Genomic DNA, 26,051 nt, shown 5'->3' with positions numbered 1-26,051 from the left:
ACGTGTCCCATAAAAACATCAGAAGGCAAGCTTGACTTGAATGTTTAATTTTCTGCTGACATGCTTTGTACACACTAAAAAGTCTGCCCATTCATTCAGAACTTGAATCTTGAATCTTCCTACATACCAAAGCTGTTACTTTCCAAAGACTGCTGAGCTACAATTCTCAATGCCTAACCACAATGACTAAAGGCCTGCAGATTTCTCTCTATTGCAGTAAAATTATCTCAACGCTCACCAATTAAATAAAAATGCAACCTCCCTTTATCTTTTGACAATCAAGGCAGTATTTAATCAGTACCTCTATACAAAGTACTGCCAGGAGCATCTGCAGTTACAATGGAGAAAAGGCTGCAGAACTAGGTAACGCTGTAGAGCTACCAACTGGATAATGTCATTTAAATCTACAGTCAAAGTGAGAGAAGTAGCAGCAGGGACTCTGTGGCAGCTCATTCCATCCTTGCCTTTGGGATTGTTATAGTTCATTAGAAGTCCACTGAATAAGAGAAAAAGACCTATCTAGGCCAGAAAACTGTTCCTCTCCATGGTCAAAAGGATTCCCTTGGGTTCCAGACATGAAGACAACAATCTTTTCCCACAGCTATTCCATCACATCTGGCACAAAGAGGCATGCTTCTCCTGAGCCTGACTTCTTCCCCTCTCATGATAGGATGAGATAGCCAAGTTGCTAATTGTGATGCACAACAGATGGGGGTGGAGGAAAGAAGCAGGACAGGTTGCTACTTATCTACCATTATCAGCATGTGAGGTTTCAAACATAATTCTAACCATGATCTATTCATGCTATTGGCTGGGATCATACAGCAATCCAGGATAACTAACAAACTGAATTGGTCTCTCCACACTTAGTGAAGCATGTATTTCCTGCGTCAGATGAGGACAGCACATTTTGCTCGTTCTGTCCTTGGCATTTTTTACAACTGAGGCACAACTGAGAGCACTTTAACAAACTGCATCACTGTTTGGTTTGGTGACAGCAGTGCCTCAGATAGAAGGTCCATACAGAGAGTGGCAAGGACAGCTGAGAAGATTATGGGAAGCTCACTTCCCGCTATTCAGGATACTGCATATAAACACTATGTACTTAAAGCTCAAAGCATTGTTAGAGACCACACACACACACACATACACACACACACACTTTACGGTCTGGCTCACGGTAACTTGTGAACAAGCACTGCTAAAGCAAAACACAAGTTAGCATAAACTATAAGCCTCAAAGGGATTAATAAGCTCACTCCATGTCATAGTTAGGACTGCAACCCAGAAGAGAATGTCCAACGTACAAGATAAGAGGGCCAAGATGTTTGCAAGGTAATATGAAGAAAGAAGTATCATGAAAACTCTGGTTAAATGGGTCTGGGAGGGGGGTGGCAGGCAGAAGGGAAAGTTGAAGACTGATGAGACTGGAAAAAAACAAACACTGAAGCAAATAAAGCAAAGCAATGGATATAATAAACAGCAGAGTTTATCCCAGACCCAGAGAGGGCCTGGACATTCCTACCTTTGTTGTAGAGCATGTTCTTTACAATCTTTAATATCAGTGATACGTTTCCCATAGCTGTAAAGAGAGAGAAAGCACATTTGTCAGGCCCCACGAACAGGTACAGTTTCCTTTATTGTTCTTTACCTATAGACAGAATCTTGCCAGACTAAAGTAACTATTTACAAAACTATAGATATATTCTGGGAAACACTAGAGTGGAGCTGTTTTAACCCTCTTTCTGCCAACCAAACTTTCTAAGCTCCACTGCCTCTTTGCCCTCTTGAAAGCCGGGAATCCAGACTACATTCCACCACAACTCATCCATTGCTTTCTTTTCCCAAAGCCAGAGTTTCTCAAAACTTGAATTGCAATCCTTCATAATATACTTGCATTTGTATGTCCCCTTAAAAACTAATTATTTCACTGGGACTACAGTTGGTCAAGTAATAATTGTATCACTGACTTTTAAATATTAAAATTTAATCCCTATATTACATAAAAGTATGATAGATACTGAAATGTTAAAAAAACCTTTCATTTCCAATAAAGAAACTAATTTAAAGGAATATTTTTTCATGAGAAGGATATCCTTACTTAATTTTATGTGCTTTTTCAAATCTAGTGATTATTATTATTATTATTTGAGACAAGTGCTTGCATTATTCCTTCTGCATTTATTTTGGATTGATGTATGGTTTTCATAGGAGCAAAATGGAAAAATTCTGACTCTCAAAAACAAGATGTTGCAAATTGAATCAATGATTATAGCTGTCTTACTTAATTCTTTGTATTAGTAATTGATTAGTAATTCACACTGATTAGTAATTCAGGGAGAGAAATTATTAGGAATTATTTTTAAAGAAATCCTTATCAGGAATAGTAATATCCAGTATTATTTTGATTCATTGCACATGAGAATTTGTTCTGAAAGTGTATGTCAAATAAAGATGAATTAAATATAAATCATATTTACTATTCTCTATGTTACCGCTTTCAATAGTTTCAAAGCAAGAAACATGTCTAAATTTGAGTCTTTCTGTTTTACTCTTCTCCAGTTTAACTTTCCAATTCATTATTTTTATTTGTCAACAGGTTCAAGGAAATTGTCACTTTGCAATGAGATCATAAGAATCTTTAGTTTGTCAAAAGTATACTAAATAAATACTGAAATCACAGTTGATATACTGTAGATAACTATGTCTTTTCATAGTTAAGGGTTCATTTCTCCATTTGAAAATGGGTGTCAAACATCTTGACTCACCGTAAAACAGTGAAAAAATGTATTTGTCAGCCATCTCGTCACACAATCTTTATAGGTCTATTTTTTGTTCAATTCACATAATTCATGAATTGTTGGACTCAACTCTTCCAAAGCAAGACCTTGCCTACATCTAATCCAACTATGAGATTCTGGCATATTAAAAAAAGTTTCTATGACATTGTGATGTAGAATGTGCTCCATCAGTGCATCTCATGATGCAATTAGTCCACTTTAAGTTGAGTTCATAGAGTTACCCAAATCTTCAAAAAGCCCCTCAGCTTTACACATCTTTATCACTTCTTTACATGAAAGTAAATTTTCATTTATTTTGGTTTCAAGAACATTTCTAACATAGCATCCTTTGCCCTATTATCTGTCACTTCATTGGTCTGATGAGCAAATGGTCTACTGCTTAGTTTTTCGTTCAGTGGTTCCCAAACTTGGCAACTTTAAGACTTGTGGACTTCAACTCCCAGAATTCTCCAGCCAGCAGAGCTCAGTAGTTTGATGGGAAATGGTGTCATTTAATAGAGACAATTCTTACTGTTTGACACTAGATGTCCAATATAGCGATAACCAAATTGCCAGAATTGTCAACTGTACTGACAATTGCCAAACAATTGTGTGGAAATCCCCCCCCCCCCCGGTGAATCTGTATACAATTTGATGAGCAGCAATTTTACAAGGATGGTCATATATCAAAGTAGTAATTTTTTTCCCCTTCAGTTCAACTTCCTTCGAATGGAAAAATCTCAAGTTTTTTTTTTCCACTAAGTCTGCTTGATTTGTGTCCAGGTATTATTCTGGTTTTGCTTGGCTTCATACTCTCAACTGACAGTTTTTTTTCTGAAAAGTTACATACTGATAACATTCTTCTCCAATAACAGAACTCCTTGTGAACCCCAAAGGTATGCAACTTACTTCACACTTTTTGATTTAAGCTTACTTTTATCACCACCGCTTTATCTTTTCTTTTACCATGCCACAAAAGGCTTTTCTCTTTTTAAAGGTTAGAAATCCAAACTAATGAAGAGAAACACTGAAATTTTCTAACACAGAACTTGACTTCTACAGAAATTGTCAACATGCTGGGTGCCACATCAGGAGTCATCAGCCAGCAAGAAACCATACCTCAGTCACAGTGCTGCTGTGATTGGTGGGTGATTTTGAAAGACAGCTAAACCGATGGGATTATCCCTCCTTCAAATCCAGCTGTGGGCTTTGCTGCTACTTGGCTTGGGCAAACCCAGAGGACCCAGGAACAAATTCTGAACTTGTTCCTGCTTTGTGAATATAAGCCTCCACGTTAATGACTCCTTTGAATTTGCCAATGGGTTTTGAAGGGGGATGATTCATGATTTAAGAATCTCTGCTCTAAATAAAGCCACTGTTCAGTGAAGCAGAAGTCCAGCAAGAAGAGTTTTACTTATAGAAGAAGTTTAGTTTAGTCCAGTGACGTGCAGTCAGGAGAGGCAGGGGAGGCAGAGCCTCACTACTGTCATCGTGAAAAGAAAAAAAAATGTAAAAGGAAAAAGGCTGAGGTAGTTGCTGCCAGAGTCACAGTAGATGACTCTTCTTAGTGCTTAACTTTTTTAAAAAGCCTCTAAAAAAGTGCCCTCTACAGGAGGAGGCAGGAGAACCACGTGCCTCATTTAGTCTGACTTTATGATTACTCGAGCAGAGTTAAGCAAGGGTTAAAAGCCGAAAAATTCCTTATGTAGATGAGGCACGTGGTTCTCTTGCCTCCTCCTATAGAGGGTGTTTTTTTAGAGGCTTTTTTAAACAGTTAAGCAGAGTCATCCATTGGGGACTCTGGCAACAGCTAACCCAGCCTGACCTCAGCAGCTCTTGCCTTTTTCCTTTTATATTTTTACATTTTCATCATGGCAGACAAGAGCAGAGTTGAAATCCTCACTGCACGTCACTGGTTTAGTCCCTGGTATCAGGATTTTGAAAGGAAGACATCGGAAGCCGCAAACTGAATCCTTGGAGAGGTATTCCTAATCATTTATTAATACTGGTCAAGTCATAAAATTCAAAAGTTCAAAGGTAAGTGAGATCCTTGAGTATAACTCCCTGCTAGGAATCTAATTCAAACTCTGTTGAAAGTTAAAAGAAACTTCCTAAGAATCTACTTCTCTTTGCAAGTGTATCTTAATATGCCATGTCCTCTGCACTGCCTGACACATCTTCAAATAGCTGAAAAGTGGATCATAGATATCTCTATCCCAGCAGGGTTTTTTTTTTCCTCCTGAAGGTTCTTCTCTCAACCTCTCCTTGGAAGAGTTCATTTCCAGTCACCTGAGCATTCTCACTGCCTTCTTTAGATCTTCGGTTTATTTGAATCTTTCTTAAAATGTAGTAGCTGGAACATGGTGCTGTATTTAAAATGGTAATCTGAACAATTGAGAATGGGAACCCTCATTGTACTTGTCAGGAGCTCCTTTAAGATACAGGAAGGGTGTCCATCAGAGGGGGTTCCTACCAGTTCGCATCTGTTCGGTAGAATCAGTTCGTCAAATCTACCGAACCAGTTAAAAGATGTTCCACCAGTAGACCCGGAAAGCAGGCCACACCTACACAAGAGGTTCCAAACACACACAGACACACAGACACACAGACACACACACACACACACAGACACAGAGGGAGAGAGAGAGAGAAAGAAAGGAAGAAAGAAAGAAAGAAAGAAAGAAAGAAAAAAGAAAAAAGAAAAAAGAAAGAAAGAAAAAGAGTGAGAGATGAAAGAAAAAAGGAAGAAAGGGACAGAGAGACAAAAGGAAGGAAAGAGAGAGAGGGAGAGGGAGAGAGAGAGGGAGAGAAAGAAAACACAAGGCTGGCAAGCCACTCCCACAAAGGAGACCACACCCACAGAGTAGGTTCCAAAACTTTTTGAAACCCACCACTGGTGTCCATAGAAGAGCCAAAGCACCTTTGTCCACTTGGATCTGATTACTGCACATTTCTAGAATGGAAACTAAATTCCAGTAATTTGGAAACTATATACTTTTACATGCAATTTGATAGTAATTCTGCAAGCAGACTAATTCAGACAGATCAGGGAAACTAAGGTCAGTCTAACCCATCTGACATCCTTCAACTTGGGCCATGCTGGTTGGAAATTCAATGATCTGCATTCCCAACAATACTGGAACACATCAGATTAGATTACGGCTAGCCTAGGAGGGGAGGGACGTGGTGGCTCAATGGCTAAAATGCTGAGCTTTTCGATCAGAAAGGTTGGCAGTTCGGCAGTTCAAATCCCTAGTCCTGCCTAATGGAGTGAGCTCCCATTACTTGTCCCAGCTTCTGCCAATCTAGCAGTTCGAATGCCTGTAAAAATGCAAGTAGAAAAATAGGAATCACTTTGGTGGGAGGGTAACAGTGTTCCGTGCGCCTTCAGCATTTAGTCATGCCAGCCACATGACCACGGAGACGTCTTCAGACAGTGGCTCTTTGGCTTTGAAACAAAGATGAGCACTGCCTCCTAGAGTTAGGAACAACTAGCACATATGTGCAAGGAGAACCTTTACCTTTACCTTTAGCCTAAGAGGACCGATGGTATAAAAGAGATGGAAAAGAGAATATCTCAAGTATTTTTTAAAAAAAAAATCTGAAATGACCAACTTCTCTGATATCCTTGGCATCTGTTCTCTCATGCAGTGTCCCAATGGATGAAGTGAGTATTAGCCTAGTCTAACCAGTGCAGGATAAGCCAAGGTGGCGCAGTGGTTAAATGCAGCATTGCAGGCTACTTCAGCTGACTGCAGTTCTGCAGTTCGGCTGTTCAAATCTCACCGGATCAAGGTTGACTCAGCCTTCCATCCTTCCGAGGTGGGTAAAATGAGGACCCGGATTGTTGGGGGCAATATGCTGACTCTGTAAACCGCTTAGAGAGGGCTGAAAGTCCTATGAAGCGGTGTATATCTAACTGCTATTGCTATTGCTATCATTATCAAACAAGCTCTTACACGTTTCAGCACATTACTTACCCTTTAATGCCACTGAAGGCCTCTTCCGTCACCTTGTGAATATAAAGCACTTCATCTCGTATCAGCGTGATGTAGAGTGAGCCACGAAGAGCCATCCGCCAAAGTTCCAGGCAATTCTGAGTAGAGCCTAGGCAACTGTGGCAGAGCAAGAATCCCACTGCAGGGAGGGGAAAAAAGTTACTGAGGTGGGGGGACAGGTGGGAGGAGGGAAAGGAAATACAAACCTTTGGTGTTATGAAAAATTGCCAGGAGGGGTCCAAAAATTGCTGGGAGCAGAATGAATAGGGCACGTTAAGCCAAAGCCTCACAAAGAGCAGCAAATCCTTACATCTTCTTTGAAGTGAGGCTGAGGCAGGTGGAAATGCATGGAGCATAGTTTTGCCAAATGCGATGCTAGACAAGCAAATCTACCCTAGCTAAGATAATGGAGGAATATTTTTCTTATTTTCGTAGGAAGTGAGGGAAGAATGCATGTAAAAATTGGCTAAAAAGTGCAGAAACAATTCTTGTCAGGGGGAAAAATTTACCTCTTCCTAACAACGTTCAGTTTTGGAAGTGTTCTGCTCTTAAAAATCTTGGATGAGGAATGGACTTTCAGAACCCTGAGCTGAGTTTGGAGAAAGGAAGGATTTCAATTCTACTCCTTATTTATAGAAACAGAAAAAACAGGGAAGAATAATAATAAGGCACTTGGAAAAAAGAAGAATGGAAACTTTTCAACTCATCTGTTACAAAATGTGGGAATACTTGGGACAGTGCATACAATAGAGTGGTACCATTAAATATCTTAGTTACTTGGGGAGGAGCCAATAATCAAAAGTATTAAATCCTAAAAGTAAAGTAAAAGGTAAAAATACTAGGAGTACTATCACAATACTGTCACTGATGACTCAGACCTGACCCATAAGACCCTCACTTGACACACGGACAACTATAGTCCTTATAAGCAGAAGAACACTGATACTAATATCCCCTAAACCAGTGATGGCCAACCTTTTTCACCCCCATAATTTAATGCCCCCATGCTGTGCCCCCTGCGCATGCACATGTGAACCCTCCCCCACTGCCACGTGCATATGCACATGGCTTTCTCGGAGCCTGGGAGGGGGAAAACAGCCTCCCTGCCCCCCCCCGAGGCCCATTTTCTGACTTCCAGTGGCTCCAGTAGGTCCATTTTTTGCCCTCCCCAGATTCCAGAGGTTTTCTAGGAGCCTGGGGAGGACGAAAGTGGCTTCCCCCACCTCCGTGGAGGCCCTTCCCTAAAGTCCATTCCCAAACTTCCGGTTTGCACATTGGGTGGTTTTTCACCTGCCAGAGGCTTCAGGGAAGCTGCCTGAAGGAGAAAAACGGCCAAAAATCAAGGCTGAAAATCAGCTACCCAGTGCACGCATGCGCACTGGAGCTGATAGGGCAACCCCTCGCATGGCCTCAGAAATGGCTTGCCATAGGTTCGCCATCATGGCCCTAAACTCTGCTGAAGATGTTACCTAACTTGGTAATGAAATGTTCAGAAACCAACCCACAAACTTGGAGAATGAACATTCATCCTTGTACTAAATCCAGTCAGAATTATAGGCAGAATTATAAGCAGTAATAATAGCAACTGTAATAACAATTTGTTCAACAAGTACAATAAGAAGGGAGAAGTTAGTCTTGACTCCTGCCTTGTTTGTGCTCTTTTTTCTGTCCCATCCTGTTTCTCCCCCTCCATCCTATTTCCTCTCTCTCTGACTTCTCTGTCCGTTAATTCCCTTTTGTTCTGTTGAAAGAAATTTGATAACTTTCCACAGTTCCTCTTGCTGTATCTGTACAGATTTTCACATGGGCTTGTTCCTCTATATTTCTGCATCCTGTTCTTACCCAACGAGTACAATGGAAGGAAAAAGCCAGAGGAAAGTTGAGAGCAGAGTGCTTTCAATGTGTTGTTACTGGCTGCACTCCCAGTGTAGAAGCAGTTTGTGATTGGTACGCCCCACCAAATGACTTCCCTACTATTGCTTTCTAACAATGATGAAAGTGCCTTAAAAGTTGCCTATCTCTCTTCTAGGCTTAGGATCCAAGCTGGAACTTAAAATTAAAGTGATGGTAACTTACTCACAATCCATCGCTCGAGAACCTCCCATGAAAGGTATTCACAGGCCATCTGGTGAAGAAAAGGGGTGCACAAACAAATAAGATTCCTCTCCACAGCCATGTACACAATGATCCATACAGTCTATCTTGTAGGTGAGTGTCCTTTTGTACCCATGTGGTTTTCAGAAACACAACCGCAATAGCACTTAGACGTATATGCTGCTTCACAGTGCTTTACGGGCCTCTCTAAGCGGTTTAGAGTCAGCATATTGCCCCCAACAATTTTGGGTCCTCATTTTACCCACCTCGGAAGGATGGAAGGCTGAGTCAACCCTGAGCCTGGTGAGATCTGATCTGCCAAATCGTCACATTGCAGGCAGACAGCAGTCAGCAGAAATACCCTGCAATACTACTGCATTCTAACCACTGTGCCACCACAGCTCCTAACTATGTTATGTACAAGTGAGAATTGTTATTGGGACATCCATTATCACATTCAGTCCAGCCTAACTCAGGAGTCCTGGGCCTGGGGTTGATGAGCTCCCTTCCCCTCTCGACAGGTGTGGTTGTTGGCTATCTTAAATGCTTGTCTTGTATTTGTGTGTACCCTTTCCCGCTTGAGTTGTTCGCTGCCCTGAGTCCCTTTTGGGAATAGGGCGGCATATAAATAAAACAAACCTCAACCTCAAACAGTTGGAATTTCAAGGAAAAAATCTGGCTTGACCACTGTGAAAATTTTCTCCTTTTTATGTCTAGAAGTGCATATTTGTCTGGCTTTGCTCTCTCTTTCCCTCTTCCCCCCTCTTTGGTGGCTGCCACAGGCACTTTTCTCAGTGTTTGTACTTTCCTTTATCTCCACAGTCTGAATGACCTTCCCCTCCTTTCCAGTTACCCTAGTTTACTTAATTTTTCTTACAAAACTGGCTGGCAGAAAAACTCTGGTCTCTGGTGCCTCCCTCTTTTTATTATAAGCTTGCATGAGCTACAGAAACACACACACACACACACACACACACACACAGAGCAAGGTAAAGAGGGTAGCTCTTTTCAATCTAAAACTGTCTCTTTGCCAGATATCTGAGTTCTTTTAAAATTTCAGTATGTTTTTTTTTTAAAAAAAAATCAAATTAAAAGGAGCAAGGCAATGAGTGGGATTAAACAGAAGTGTCCACTGGCAATCATACTGTCAACTCCAGCCCAGCTAGTAAAATGGTCCAGAAAATTAGAACCAGACTTTATCACCCTGTTGAGTTAATAGGAATAGCATCCATTCTTGCATGAAATTATGCTACCTTAAAACTGGCCATCTTCACCATCTACTCTAGTTCTGCATGTCCTGTGCTTGTTCTGAATCACTGCTGAATCACGTTGGCCTGGCCTACGACTCTATGGTTCATTAGAGGCAAGGTGATTGGTTTTCTCCTCTGCCTTTGCTCTTGTCCCTTTTTGATGTATTCTCAGACAGTGATGAAAACATCCTCCAATCAGAGAACTGTCGTAGGAACAGGGCGGGTCTGACTCTGTCAGAGCCTTTCTATTAACTTGTTTTCACACACTGCATTGAAGCATCTCCCACATACAAAATAAAGGAAGACAGTGGGAAAATGCCAGGACAGAAGCAGCCTCAAACAGAGAGATGCCATAATTGGGCATGATTGTCCTGTAGAGTAAGATAACCGAACATCAATAGATGCATTTATTTTTCTTTCATAGGAAAGAGGTTATTAAAACCGACAAGTACAAGAGAGCCGTAAAATAAGCAATGAAAAGAAAACAGTCTGGCACGTCTTGTTTTCTGGATTCTGCAGTAAGGAAAAGAAAGCTGCTACATCTATAGAGAAAGATCCCCGCCGATGCCATTTCAGAATGCTGTTAACAAGGAAGAAGCTGGCTAGCCCAGGACTCTGTTTTACAGCTGAGAAGCTGCAAATAAGTCCCTTCTTCTTCACCAAACAACATGGAGGAGGTTAGATCATTTCAGAACAGCGCCAAAAAGGAATCCTGTAAAATTTCTCCTCTTCCTTAAAAATAGCATAATGGAGATTTGTTTTCTCTTTCCATTGCTGGAAACACATCCTAATAGTCCCAAAACACACCCTTGATCATACCTGCATTGAGTTAGCTGATCTCACCTTTAAGTTAATGGGTATGAAACCCATTCTAGATTTTAAATTGAAGGCTGACGCTGCGAAGGGATAGTATTGATTTAAAAGGTGGGGAGCTACTTTAACTTCGCTACACTTAGTGATAACTTAAGGCAACGTCCCATATAGTATGGGCTGTGAATGAGAGGAAGACAAGTTGTGCAATGAAGGGCAAGACAGTGTTCATAGAGCTTAATAGTGCCATGAAAAACCACACGTGGGAACAAAGCCTAAGATGGACATCCAGAGTACCATATTTTTCAGAGTATAAGACAGAGTATAAAGGGGGGTGAAAATTTGGGCGTGTCTTATATACTAAATGTAGTCCCGCCCACCTGCCGGTCCCCACCCTTTGGCCTCTGCCTCCCACCAATTTGCCTCCTTGCAGCAAACAGCAAACAGCCTGTTTCAGTTTCAGCTTCAACACAGGCTGCTTAGCACAAGCAGCTGATTATCAGTTTGATCTGCCTCCCAACCATCAGCTGTTTCAGGCTGCATGGATTGCTATTGCCTATTGCCGCCTCCGCACACCCCATTTTCAGCCTCCGTGTGCCCCATTTTCTGCCCATTCCTATCCCTACCACGAAAAATGGATCACTTAGAGGTCAAAAACAGGGTGTGTGGAGGCTGAAATTGGGGCGCACGGAGGCAGCAATAGGCTATAGCAATCCCTGCATCCTGAAACAGCTGATCATCGCGAGGCTGATCTACTGATAATCAGCTGCTTGTTCTAATCAGACTGTGCTGAAATTGAAACTGAAACAGGCTGTTTGCTGCAAGGAGGCAAATTGTTGGGAGGCAGAAACAGGTTGTTTTTTTGTGTTCCTCCCAAAAAACTAGGTGTGTCTTATACTTCAGAGCGTCTTATACTCCGAAAAATATGGTCAATCTATTTTTCTGCTCAGCCTCATAAATCAGCCTTCAAAGCGAGAAAAAAAAATGGACTGAAGATGGCTCTTCAAAAAGAATATAATAAAGAAAAAGAAACATATAAAGAAGCGACTCCCAGCCCTCATTACAACAAGTATAAACAATTTTAGTAATTTTACACATGGCTGCCATAAGAACAACACAATGAAGCTTTAACTAGTCCAGAATACAACAGAGCACTAGCAGTTTGCTTCAAGTGTCATTTAGGTTGCTGGCTGTGCCCTATGACGTCCTACAAAGCACAGGGCAAATCTGAGGGGCCACTGATCTTCTGTGATGTCTACCCAGCTGATCTAAGAGCTACCATACTCCAGGTTTGTTTGATTAAGCAGGGCCATCTATGAGGACTTCAGATGCATCCCTCCCGTCATGGCACCTGCCCCTAAAATGTGGTTCCCCCAAGATCTGAGTGGCTCCTATCCTGATGGGGTTTCAGATGCCTTAAAGACTTGTTGTTTTGTCAGGCCTTGAGCTAGTTTGACTTGATCTGTTTGCATAACTCTCTGTATTGTTGACCTTGTTCATCATAATCTTATTTACTGACACTATATTTTTATCTTGCTTTGTTACATTATGAGCTGTCCAGAATTCTTCTGAAGTTGATGGTGCCTAGCAGTGGTGGACGTCTACATGTGTCTTAGCATCCAGCGATGCCTCCACAATCCTCCAGCTGCTTGGCGGAGGATCGCACCGGCACTCAACGTGCTGTGTGCGTGCGCATAAGCACTGAAGACTTTAAAAATAGGTAAGGAGCGTGGGCAGGCGGGTGGGCCCTCCAGAGCATCATACCGGAATGGTACCCGGTGCTCCGGGCAGGCTCCGGTATGCCCGTACCAGGGCATACCGCCTGCAACCCACCACTGGTGCCTAGATTGGCTGACTCACTGACATTTGTGTAATGTACATTTCAAGAGAGAATGACCGTTTTATGTTCATGGGGATGCATTACTCTAATCAACAAGTATTTTATTTTACCAACAATTTCAAAACAGGACACTAGGAGATTCAGATGCTTGCCATCTCTAAGGCATCTCTAGCATCAGCCATTCGAAGGGGTGACTGCTGAACATACTTTCACACACTCATACTCACAGTGTCTGAACTGGCAGGAGACAGCATGCTGGCAGGATTGCTGATTAAACTGAAGAGCTGGTCACCTCGCCACTGGTCAGCAGAATGGTTTCGACGGACAAACAGGAAGTGCAGCGAAAGAAGTGCATGGCTCACAGTCTGGGAAGAAAAAATGGATTAGCACATTTAAGAAGGAAGAGTATGAAGAGGGAGTGAGCGCAAAAGAGCAAGACTACCATATTTTTCGGGCTATAAGACGAAGCATGACTTTGAAGAGCTAAATTTTTTAAAAAGTTTTTGCACTCTGCAGGTCTCCCAAACCCTCTGCACGCCTCATTTTTTGCAAAAATAAAAAATAAAGGGCAGGCAGAGGCTTTAAGAGGTTTGTAGAGTGCTCCTGGGGGAGGGGAGAACGAGCACACCTCATTTTTTGCAAAAAAAAAAAAAAAAAAGATCCTGCAGAGTTTTAGGAGGCTTGTAGAGTGCTCCTGGAGACGGGAGGGGGCAAAAAGAGCAAAAAACGGTCCGGGTTTTCACAAAAAAGGGGGGTGCACACAGAGGCTTTAGGAGGCTTGTAGAGTGCTCCTGAGGGCAGGAGCAGGGGGCAAAAATGAGCATGCCTTATTTTTTGCAAAAAAAGGGGGGCATGCAGAGCTTTGAGAGGCTTGTAGAGTGCTCGGGGGGGGCAAAACGAGCAAAAAATGGGCCGTGTTTTGCAAAAAAGAAAGAAAAAGGGCATGCAGAGACTTTGGGAGGCTTGTAGAGTGCTCCTGGGGACGGGGGGGGGGCAAAAATGAGCAAAAACCATCCATTTTTTGCTCATTTCTGCCCTCCCCAGCCCCCAGGAACACTTTGCAAGCCTCCCAAACCCTCTGCACATCCATTTTTGCAAAAGGAGTGGGGTTTTGGTAGGCCATAAATGCTGTATTCAATGTATAAGACACACCCATATTTTCAGCCTCTTTTTTGGGGGGAAAAAAGGTGTTTCTTATATTCCGAAAAATATGGTATGTGTCGTGTCCTCTTGGCAAATTTACATTTCTAAATCACACAAGCAGAGATAATGCAGACGCACAAGGCACCTGACTGGGAGGTAAGCAGAAGAAAAGAGTAAAGACCATTCACATACCCATTTTTCTCAAACTCCTCCACAAATGGAGGTAAAGACAACTAGCAAATGGGAAAAGAATTAAGGAGCTGCAATAATTCTGTAATTACCGCAACTGACATAAACACAAAAACACAATCCAGATAATAAGGCTGGGTTTACACTTTAATTGAAGATTCACCTTAAAGAACTAGATTTGTGCAACCACCCAGCATCTCACCTTGGTATGAGGCCCAAACTCCTCCAGCAGCTTGCGCAAGGGATTCTCGTACTCGATCATCATCTGACCCAATCGACGGAAGCTAGCGTCACTAAAGTCAAACAAGCAATGCACTGTTTTATTACACAAAACATCGACCTAGCTCCAATTGTAGACTCTGGGCAATCAATCTGTTAAAGCTGCCTGCCAGATACATACTCAGTACCCACTTACCCCCTCAAACAATGCCCTCCTAGATAATAGAGAATGACTCTCTGCTTGGACATTTCACACAATATCTGAGTCCATACATGTGCTAAGGCACCGTTTGTTTAAATACTGCACAAAGCAGAATGAAGTGGGTTTCCCCAACGTGCTAAGCCATAAAGTATGTTTCTCAAACCACAATATGTAAGTTCATAGAATGCCCTAAGTCTAAGTGATGGAGCAGTTAAGACAGCAGATGAGGGAATTTTAGCAGAAACTATTTGCGCATCTTTACTAGCTTCCGGCTCTGTGGTACTGGGGATGGGGAGAATGAGGCAAGAGCCCCGTCCTTTTTTTGCATCCATAACTTTCTCAGTGCATAAACATCATTGATTGCAATTAGAAACTATGCGTGGGATGGAGGAAGAGATCATTGGATCAAGTTTTAAGTCCACCGCGGACAAAACTTTAGATGACTTTGGACCATGTAATCTCTCTCAGCCCAACTTATCTTGCCAGGTTACTGCTGTCTGGAAAACCTGAAGAGGAAATATTGTACATATCACCTTGAGCTCCCAGAAGAGAATGGAATGCAGAGCTAGCCATTAAATGGACACTATCCATATGCAAAAAGCCAAAAGGAAGGGTTTTCCTTGTCCAGTCATGTCTGACTCCAGGGGGTGATGCTCATCTCAGTTTCTTAGTTGAGAGCACCAGCATTGTCCGAAGACAATGGTCATGTGGCCAGCGTGACTATATGCTGAGGTCAGTAGTGAGTTTCAAATTTTTTTAGAACCTATTCTGTAGGTGTGGCCTGTTTTGTGGGAGTGGCTTGGTGGTCATGTGACTGGGTGGGCGCAGCCAACATAAAATGTGGTGAAACTCACTTAACAATGCTCTTGCTTAGCAACCAAAATGTTGGCTCAGAAACTCTGGCATTTAAAGCACGCAAGTCTTAAAGCTGTCAAGCTACAAGACCTTTGCACCCCTAGCCCTTTAGAAAAAAACCTAGGGGTGTTCAAACTTGACAGCTTTAAGACTTGTGGGCTTCACCTCCCAGAATTCCTCCTTCCCTCACTCAGCTGCTATTGGGGGGACCACCAGGACAAGCGAGGTTTTGCAACAGACCTTCTCTCCCCCTCCAGAGAGCCCATGCCGGGAGAGAGGAAGTGGGCTGGTTTGAATGATGGCTAATGGGCAGTTTAGTGGCCAGTGAGTGCCCCCTTCACTTGTTCGGGCAGGTGGAGAACGAAAGGAGGTCGCGTAGCTGAGGCAAAGGAGCTTGCGGCTTCCTTCCTTCACACGTTCAGGCGGGGGGGGGGCTTTCTCGCACACCTCCTACACTGCCGCCCGCCTGCATTCAAACCAGGCCGCCTCCTATCTCCCCACATGGGCACTCTGAAGGAGGAGGGAAGGTCTCCCCCAAGACCTGCTTCCTTTATCTTGTGGCGCAGTTCTGGGATAGTGGGAATGGGATATTCTTTTTTTTTCGCCGGTACGGGGACATAGCCTTGACCCCTACCTTCCTGCTGCCTCCAGTCCAGCCCCGCGCAATCCACCAACCCACTGACCTCGGAACACTCTGCTGGATAGCCTCTCCTTCTTGTCCTGTTGCCGACTGCAGCCGCGTCCGGGCAGAGCGGTCACATGACATTGGTGCATGGGCTGCTGACCATCCAAGGGCCTGCCCGGTTTCTACTGGAGGGGACAGGCAGATGGGCAGCATTTCCCACCCTCCTCTCCAGCTGCCTGCAGCCTTGGAGCCTCAGCTCGGCGGGCAAAGGAAGTGGGTGGGCGGGGCAGACGAGCAAGCGGTAAGCGGGCAGGCAGGGGGAACAAGCAGGGGGGGCAGGCTAAGGGAGGGAGCGTTCCAGTACGGGGCCTCCGGAAGAAGGGGTACGGGAAGGCACACTAAATTTCACCAACCGGTATGCCCATACCAGTGCATACATGCTGAAACCCACCCCTGGCTGAGGTGCATGGAATGATGCTACCTTCCCACATGCATGTTTTCAAACTGCTGGATGGCTGGGAGCTTGGAGCAAGTAACAGGAGCTCATCCCATCATGCAGCACTTGGGTGTCAAACCTGGGCTGTCAGCTGTAACCACTGAGTCACCATATCCTCATCCACGTGCACTTCAGACAATAAATGCAGCTTATTATATTTCTCTTGACATTGGTTTCAATATAATCTTGTCTCCAAACAATGAGAGTTTTGCTGATCAAGAGTCAACCATACGGTTGACCATATCAAACTTCATGCTAAAATTGCTTGGGGGGGGGGGGGGGGAATGGGTTAGCTACAGCCAAAGAACACTCTAGTGGTGGAGAAATGGGGGTCATCTATAGCATCTAAATAGCAGATGAATCAAAGAAAAGTATGACTGGCAACTGTGGTGGGGGGCACAAATCCTTCTGCTGAAAGAGATAGTTCTCATTTTATTGATTATCTATCGATTGATTTTATTCATTAATGCTTGGCTAGGAAGCTGAATGAATGCTCCTGGCAGAATAAGACAACATGGAAAGCAAATATTTCACCAACATTGGCAAAAATACAATGAACTCTCTCCAGGTAATATAATCTTAGCCTGAGTAGATAGACTCCAACCTGGTGCCATGGATCATTTCATGGGTGCAGTGATGCAGACCAATCAGGACTTTACGATCATCAATCCGGGAAAGAAGTACAATGACAGAAACGTAGGTGACAATCAGGTCCAGGTAGTTCTTGGTGAAATCATAATTCACATTCTGCAGGGGGGGAAAAAACATATAACTGAATTGGAGGGAAGAAAAAGGAAAGACTGAGCTAGCACTTTCTCACACCTTTCGCGGTTTCTCATTCCTGCTGGCAATCAATCAGAATAGAGTTGGAAGGGACTTTGGAGGTCTTCTAGTCCAGCCCCCTGCTCAAGCAGGAGACCCTATAACATTTCAGACAGGTGGCTGTCCAGTCTCTTCTTAAAAGCCTCCAGTGATGAATCCCCTACAACTTCTGAAGACAAGGTGTTCCACTGGTTAACTGTCCTCACTGTTAGAAAGTTTATCCTTAATTCCAGGTTCCTTCTCTCCTTGATTAGTTTCCAACCCTTGTTTCTTGCCCTGCCCTCCGGTGCTTGGGAGAATAAGTTGACCCCCTGTTCTCTGTGGCAGCCCCTCAAATAATGGAACACTGATATCATGTAACCCCCCAGTCCTTCTCTTCTCTAGACTAGCCATACCCAATTCCTGCAAATGTTCTTCATATATTTTTGTCTCCAGGCCCTTAATTGCCTTAGTTGCTCTTCTTTACACTTTTTCCAAAGTCTAAACATCAGCAAAAGACAGACTCCTCCTCCTCTTCGTCTTCCTCTTCTCCCTCCTCCTATTCTAGCAAAGAATGCTTAGTTAATCGGAATTCATATACTTCATTAAGCCATAATTCATATTAGGTGTGATTTGCTAATGCTACAATAATCTGTTTCACTTGCAGTATTAAGCTAGGAACTAACATTTACAGGGGCAATGGCTGCATTAAGTCAAAGCAAAACAAACTACATTAGGGCATGATACAGCATGTAAATCGTGCTAGTTTCTGAGTTGAAGCACTCCCCCAAATCACCTGGAATGAATGAATTTTTTTTGCCAGTTGAGCAAGAGCTATACTTTGTCATCGTGTACCAATTGGCAAACCTTCAATCTAAGCTCAAAAATATTACAAAGCACCCATGTACCAGCGAATACACATGTACCATTGTGGTGCAGAGTAAATACTATGTGTTGTGTGGTTAGTAAATAATATGTGTTGTGTGCTTAAGGTGTTAGACAGGAACCAGAAAAACTCAGGTTTAAATACACTGGATGACTTTGAGTCAGTCACTTGCAATCTAATCTATCACATGGGAGAGGGTGTCGGGGAGAAAAATAAGATAACCAGGCACATCACTTTGAGTTCTTCTACAATATATATACATATACACACACGTACACACCAGAGATGGGTTCCTACCAGTTTGCAACTATTCGGCAGAACTGGTTCATCAAATCTACCGAACCGGTTAGAAGAGGTTCCACCAGTGGACCCGGAAAGCAGGCCACACCTACAGAAGAGGTTCCAAAAAATTTTGAAACCCACCACTGGTCCTTGGATATGATTATTCTACACTATCATGATCATATTTATAAAACTCAGGGCCTCTGTGAAAGGTAAGGATGACTCCTGCGTTTGTGGTGCAATCAGAACATTGCGTGTGTTGAAGTTGTTTTAACGCAAACCAAAGATGCCTTTTAAAAAACAAGTTTACATCATATTCTTATGCATGCCAGTGCTGTGTGTGAGGTAATTTAAGGTGGTTCTGACAAGTGTTGTCGGCATCTTCATATCCGGTCACATGGGCGGCAAGCCACTCCCATCCGGTCACATGGGTGGCAAGCCACTCCCACAAAGGAGGCCACACCCACAGAGTAGGTTCAAACAATTTTTGAAACCCACCACTGATACACACACACACACACACTAATAAATATTAGTATTACTGTGAAGACTCTTCATATAGTTCCAGTGATGGGAATGGTCAACAATATAAGCCTTCTTAGTGATATACCCAATAAGAGGTACAGGTAGTCCTCAACTTACAACATTTAGTCATTTAGTCACTGTTCAAAGTTACAATGGCACTGAAAAAAGTGACATGACCATTTTTCACATTTATGACCGTTGCAGCATCCCCATGATCTACATTTGGATGTTTGGCAACTGATTCATACTTAAGACAGTTGCAGAGTCCTGGGGCCATGGGATCACCTTTCGTGACTTCTTGACAAGCAAAGTCAATGGGGAAGCCAGATTCACTTAACAACGGTGTTACTAATTTAACAACTGCAGTGATTCAGAAGATGGAAGGGAGAGAAAAGGAAGGAAAGAGGAAGAGTAGGAGCGAAGGAAAGGGAAGAGGGAAGGGGAAGGAGAGGAGGAAGGAAGAAAGTAGAGAAGGGAGAGAGGGTGAAAAGAAAGAGGTAAGGAGAGAAGGATGGAAAGGAGAGAAAGAGGAGGAGAGAGGGTAGGAAAGGGATGAGGAAGAGCAGGAGTAGGAGAAAGGTACAGGAAGAAGGAAGGGAAAGGAGAGCAGGAAGGAAGAAAGTAGAGAAGGAAGGGAGAAAAGAAAGGGAAAATAAGGTGGTGTTACAACAGGAGGAAGGGATGGTAAACAAAGCAACCCAAACCGTATGTTATAACCTATTAAATGAAATGATATATGTATAAGAATGATAAATGTTAAAACACTTGTAACCAAATGACATGCTATATGTGATGATGGGTCTTTCTTCTGTTTTTTGTTTGTTTTTTTTTTCATTGTTGTGGGTATGTGTTGTTTATGTAACAAAAAAATAAACTAAAAAAAACTGCAGTGATTCACGCAACAAAGGTGGCAAGGAAAGTTGTAAAGTGGGGCAAAACCCGCTTAACAAATGTCTCACTTAGCAACAGAAATTGTGGGCTCAGTTGTAGTCATAAGCTGACGACTAACTGTATTTAGTTAGTTCCCAAATCTGACATCATTTAGAAAGCAATTGAAGCCATGTTTATTTCCCCCCGGGGCATTTATGTTAATAATAACTTACAGTACTCCAGGACCAAACTGCCTATAAGATCGCCTGCCATTGATGGTTCTTTTTTGTTCTTTCTTAATCATTTTTAATTTTTATATTTATATTTTTTTAAAGCATTATCGGTTTACAGCAATGTTTTTAATACTATTTTTTCCCTGCCTTGTGTCTTAAATCTCCTTTAGTGGTCTATGGAAAAGAATAGCAATATAGACGTAAAATACATCCTTAGATTTAAGCATGTGTTCCTTTTCTGTTTTGGAAGGAAAAGGCTGACTCTTCGGAGTCTGGGGCCTGTAGCAGAGCACCAGATATTCAGTCATTTCACAGTCTCAGATACCCATCAAGTCGCCACTTGCTTCCCCTGTTTTTAAAAGCATTTCTATTCTGAAAGTGAAAAGCAGAGTCCCAGTTTCCAAATGTCTGTACTACTGCCTTCATTCCTGTTGAGCTCAGCACACTTCCCAGGAGAAAAGCAGAAGTTGCCAAGTTCTTCTGAGAGAGATTGCCGTGCTATTTATTGATTTGGTATTTTTTTAAATCCTCCATTATTTTTTTTAAATAACTCCAGCAAGTGATGAACATACATAATACTCTTTCCTCCTCCCATTTCCCCCCAAAATAACAACCCTGTGAGGTGGTTTGGGCTGAGAGTGTGTGACTGGCCCAAGGCCACACGGCTGGCTTTCATGCCTAAGGGGGAACTAGAACTAGGTCAGCATCTTAACCATTACACCAAACCGTTTCCTTCCTTCCTCTTCCTTCCTTCCTCCCCTCCCTCCCCTCTCTTTCTCTCCCTTCCCTTCCTTCCTCCCTCTTCCTAACTTATTTACTTTTTCTCCTCCTGTTCCCTCCTGCCTTCCTTCCTTTCTCCCTCCCTCCCTTCCCTCTCCTTCTTATGAGCTGCTATCTTGCAATGATGCCAATGAACACTTTTCAGATTTCCATATATGCCCCTAAAGTCCTAAAAGCACTGGTGATCCGACTAACAGATATGGCCTGGCCAGTTAAGTTCTCAGTCAGTCAAATATGTAGGGAAAGATCAAGAGCTGTTTTTTGCCCGACACAGTGAAGAAACCCTAACATAATGCTCATACTTTATAGCAAGGATAGAGAATCTCAAGCTCTTCAGTTGCTGGTGAGCCTTCTATGCTAGCTGGGAATTGTAGTCAGCAATCAGAGGTGGTATTCAGCAGATTATGACCAGTTCTGGAGAACCGGGAGCGGAAATTTTGAGTAGCTCGGAGAACTGGTAAATACCACCTCTAACTGGCTCCCAACTATTCTCTGCCTCCTGAGTCCCAGCTGATCGGAGGGAATGGGGATTTTGCAGTAATTTTCCCCTGCCATGCCCACCAAACCACATCCACAGTAAAAAAAACAACTGAATCCCACCACTGCCAGCAATGTCTAAAGGGCTGCAAATTCTTCATCTCTAGTTTAGAAATTTAGAAAAGTAGACTCTCGGTTGTTGACATTGTACTCAATGTGTCTTTTCCATCCTCATCTCAAAAGTAATGTCTGTACTACATGAAAATGACACTCACAATGTTCAAGTAGCACTGGCTTGCATCTATGGTATTCAGCAGTTCATAAACATGGTCCTACAAGGGGAAAATAAACATTAATGAGCATATTCAATTAATAACTAATTTATCGACTTAACATTATTTAGCATGAGCCCCATAGTTTCATTACACCATGAACTCTGGACAGGATTCACATGAAATACATTATTATACCGCTGTTCCAAAACTAGGCAAACCAGGAGTAACTACTGAGAATAAAACAGGTTTCTATCATAAGCTTTGTTGAGCTTGTAGCTTGCACAGACTACTCATTCACAGAATGTACATCTTCTTAGGATGACTGCACCTCAGAGGTGGTATTCAGCAGGTTCTGATCAGTTCTGGAGAACTGGCACCAGAAATTTTGAATAGCTTGGAGAACTGGTAAATACCACCTTTGACTGGCCCCGCCCCCATCTATTCTCTGCCTCCTGAGTCCCAGCTGATCGGTATGAAATGGGGATTTTGCAGTATCCTTCCCCTGGAGTGGGGTAAGAGGTTTAAGGTTTAAGGTTTATTGGGATTTATATGCCGCCCTTTTCCCTAAGGGGACTCAAGAATGGAGGTTTTACAGTATCCTTCCCCTAGAGTGGTGTGGGAATGGGGATTTTACTGCCATGCCCACAAAGCCATACCCACAGGGCCAGTAGTTAAAATGTTTGAATTCCACCACTGCTAGAGAGAGGGAGGGAGGGAGGGAGGGAGAGAGGGGGAGGGAGAGGGAGAGGGAGAGGGAGAGGGAGAGGGAGAGGGAGAGGGAGGGAGGGAGGGAGGGAGGGAGGGAGGGAGGGAGAGAGAGAGAGAGAGAGAGAGAGAGAGAGAGAGAAAGAAAGAAAGAAAGAAAGAAAGAAAGAAAGAAAGAAAGAAAGAAAGAAAGAAAGAAAGAAAGAAAGAAAGAAAGAAAGAAAGAAACCTCCCCTGGAAGTCTGCTGCTGAAATTTCCAGGAGACTGAGAAGGAGACATGATGGATTGAAGCAAAGGGAAAATCTGTTCAAAGAGTCTTCTATTTTGCAGGAATAGATTAAAAAAACATTTAGCTAGAGTTCTGCAGTAGATAATTCGCCTGGTGGTCTGTGTGGTACTAATTGTCTTTAGTACAGGATTGGATATTTAAATCTCAACTTGCATTTCTTTCTCAGGTTGTGTGCCTGAAGTTATATAATATTTTTTTATTTTAACACTTTTGTAATTGCAGCTTGGGATTCCTTCTTAGGCTCTGACTGGAAACAAGCCATTTTATAATAGACCACTATGATCTTATAGTTTGCATGGATTTTTTTTTAAATGAAAATTCCCTTTTAAGTTGCTGTTCCTAATTGGAATAGCTCTGCTCATCTTTATCAGCATTAAATATTGAAATTAAGAGTCCAAATTAACAGGGAATTTTAGATTATTATCACTTATTTTTAAAAATAAAGCTGATTTTATTTATCTCCCAAGAAAGAAGAGAAAGGATGATTGGCACTTCTAATCACATATCTCAAAACTATACAGCTAAAAGATGGAGTTCTAGACATTATTTCATTTTCTCTATTTTTATCTTTTAAATGTCAGAAAAGCAATATGGGAGCCTTATCTCTCTTACGCATCAAAACTAGGGGGAGGACAGTAGAAGAGATATCCTATGAGAGAGTATAGTAGTAGTAGTGCATAGTAGTCAAGGTATATCTCTCTATTGTGCTTTTGAAAATGGAGATTCAAAACTTCCAGCCTTGAATGGTAGTGATTCAGCCTTGTTACTATATCCTTCCTTATGTATCCTTAAAAGCTACATGAATCATGTCTAATTTTACTCAAGACTGACAAATCTTTGTTTTCTTGGCCATAGACAGAAAATCCATAGTTGTAAACATTACTACTTTTTCATTTCCATGCTATAGGAACATTCAAGATTTTTTGGAGAGGGGAGGAAATGCTGTACTTTTATAGCTTTAAAGCATGGGAAAGTTTTATCCGTGTTTATTTACATGCCAATTGTACAATTGTACATATGCCTCATAACAAACCAAATGAACATAATAATAAACTGGGCTACGGGCCTTAAAGGTAAAGGTTCCCCTCGCACATATCTGCTAGCTGTTCCTGACTTTAAGGGGCGGTGCTCATCTCTGTTTCAAAGCCGAAGAGCCAGCGCTGTCCGAAGACGTCTCCATGGTCATGTGGCCGGCGTGACTAAACACCAAAGGCGCATGGAACACTGTTACCTTCCCACCAAAGGTGGTTCCTAGTTTTTCTACTTGCATTTTTACATGCTTTCGAACTGCTAGGTTGGCAGAAACATGGAAAAGTAACAGGAGCTCACTGCATTACACAGCACTAGGGACTCGAACTGCCAAACTGCTGACCTTTCTGACGACAAGCTCAGCGTCTTAGCCACTGAGCCACCACGTCCCTTGAAAGAGCCTTAGTGACTTCTTAATCACAGGCAGCATTTTGTGCTAACAGTAAAGACAATCAGTCAGTTTGAGCACACTTTAGCCAGCATGCTAGAAGTAGAGCTGAAGCCCAATTTTACCGCAAACATATTCAGAACTAACTAACCTAGAAACCATTTTGTAAGCCAACAAACTATGAGATACAAATAGGGGTGAGATTCAGCCAGTTCGGACCAGTTCGGGCAAACTGGTAGCTCCGACAATCAGTTGAGAGTGAACCGGTTCGCTCCAATGATCAGGTGGGCCCATCCGTCCACCCCTATGCTATACTGACCTATATTTCCTTTGTTTGAACCCCAGCTGACTGGTGCGGCAGAGCAGATTGCCGCAACTCAGCTGTTTTACTCACTGGGGCTGCAGTAAAAGGTAAGTTTTTGAGCTGTTTTCCAACACACTACCCGTGTGGAACATGTGTTTGGCGCATGCATGAGCAAAGCATTCATGTCTGCGCAAAGCACGTGTTCAGCAAACCAGTTGTTACATCAGTTGAATCCCACCACTGGATACAAACAATATATTATCATTTACTCAGATACCAAAATATTTATTTGGTTTACTATTTTCACCCACAATAAGCAGACTTTTATGGGAAAACTGATAAAATATGACTTCACTCAAGGCTGGATAGGGTGTGGGCAAGAGAACAGAAATGCGTGATTAACATTTTAACATTTTCCTACAAGTAAACAATGTGGCCATGATATAGGTCTGTTTTGCTGGCTACTGAAGCTGATTTATTTTGGACCATGCATATTAAGCTCAAGGCTATGGAATTCTGCCATCTCCAGACTGAAAGCAGAGAACTTGATTCTCTCTCCTTGTTCCCATAATTAATCAATATGGAGGCTGTTTCAGCTAGATAATAAGAGCCATGGTGGCACAGTGGTTGGAATACAGTATTGTAGGCTATTTCTGCCAACCGCCAGGAGTTCAATCCTCATCAGCTCAAGGTGGATTCAGCCTTATGGTCAGTAAAATGAGGACCCAGATGGTTGGGGGCAATTTGCTGACTCTGTAAACTGCTTAGAGAGGACTGTAAAGCATTATGAAGCGATATATAAGTGCTCTTGTCTTGCTATTTGCCTCAACAGAATCCATTGATACAATTTGAAGGCAGTCCCCATATAGTCAAAAAATATTACCAATGCAATCCAAGATTATTTTCGTGAGAAGTCAAGGCAATGGATTCATTGGAGCTTATTTCCAAAGAAAGGATAGTATTGCTGCACATTAAAACAAAACAGTGTCCACTCTTATGTTCCAAATACAATTTACCTACTGATCGGGACAAGAGTTTCAGATTCATTAGGATTCCTAAAAATAGGCTGGACGGCATTCGTGCATGCCATCATGTCTTTAAGTGCAACACAAGAGTGAGAAAAAGCTCTTCCTGTGTTTTCTGTATTTCTCCATAAATGTGTTTACATAACATAGAAATTCTCCCCTAATTAAAGCAGCAAATGCAAAAGGCTCAACCTCACACAGTTAGATGGATCTAACTCTGGCTTAACACTCACCCGGAATTCCATTACATCCACAAAGGTCTGATAATAGGGAGTGAGTGCCCGAAAAATATCTGCTTTCTCTTTGTGTACCGGACCCAAGTGTTGCTGTAAGGGAGAAAAAAGGCAGGCATAAGATGATGTGTAAGCTCTACAGCAGCAGCCTTAATGTATCACCATTTTTTGCTTAAAACTATGGTCCCCAACCTTTCTGGCTTGGCTGATCGGTGAAGGTGGGAGGTGGAGAAGGGATGGTTCTGTGCAAGTGACAGGTAAGTGTGACAGTATGTACAGCTCCATTTGCGCAAATGTTGTTCGCCTGTGGCTTATGCAAGTGGAAGTGTACGCACACTCTGACCCACCACTTTCATGGCCCAATGGTGGACAGAGGCCCAGGGCTTGGGGACAAAGAGGCAGAAAGCAGTCATAATGGGTAGAGAACTCCTTGCTCTTCCTGAATCT

General features: G+C 42.6%; 1 protein-coding gene across 1 annotated transcript in view; it reads right to left on the bottom strand.

The window, feature by feature from the left end:
- NCKAP1L (NCK associated protein 1 like) overlaps positions 1-26,051 on the bottom strand; it is a 99,787-nt gene that overhangs the window by 68,039 nt on the left and 5,697 nt on the right. The window contains exons 3-10 of the mRNA XM_087710633.1: positions 25,605-25,697; positions 21,631-21,687; positions 17,106-17,248; positions 14,307-14,397; positions 13,000-13,137; positions 8,855-8,903; positions 6,761-6,917; positions 1,526-1,582 (exon numbers count right to left, since the gene is read on the bottom strand). Coding sequence (XP_087566759.1) covers positions 1,526-1,582; positions 6,761-6,917; positions 8,855-8,903; positions 13,000-13,137; positions 14,307-14,397; positions 17,106-17,248; positions 21,631-21,687; positions 25,605-25,697 — 785 coding nt within the window. The remainder of the gene's footprint in view (positions 1-1,525; positions 1,583-6,760; positions 6,918-8,854; positions 8,904-12,999; positions 13,138-14,306; positions 14,398-17,105; positions 17,249-21,630; positions 21,688-25,604; positions 25,698-26,051) is intronic.

This window comes from Thamnophis sirtalis, unplaced genomic scaffold, assembly GCF_051295495.1.
Source record: "Thamnophis sirtalis isolate CommonGarterSnake01/CBP01778 unplaced genomic scaffold, rThaSir2_p1.2 scaffold_3, whole genome shotgun sequence".
In the NCBI taxonomy this organism is placed as follows: domain Eukaryota; kingdom Metazoa; phylum Chordata; class Lepidosauria; order Squamata; family Natricidae; genus Thamnophis; species Thamnophis sirtalis.
Note: the sequence above shows the minus strand (reverse complement) of the source record. Positions and strands in the feature narration are given on the sequence as shown.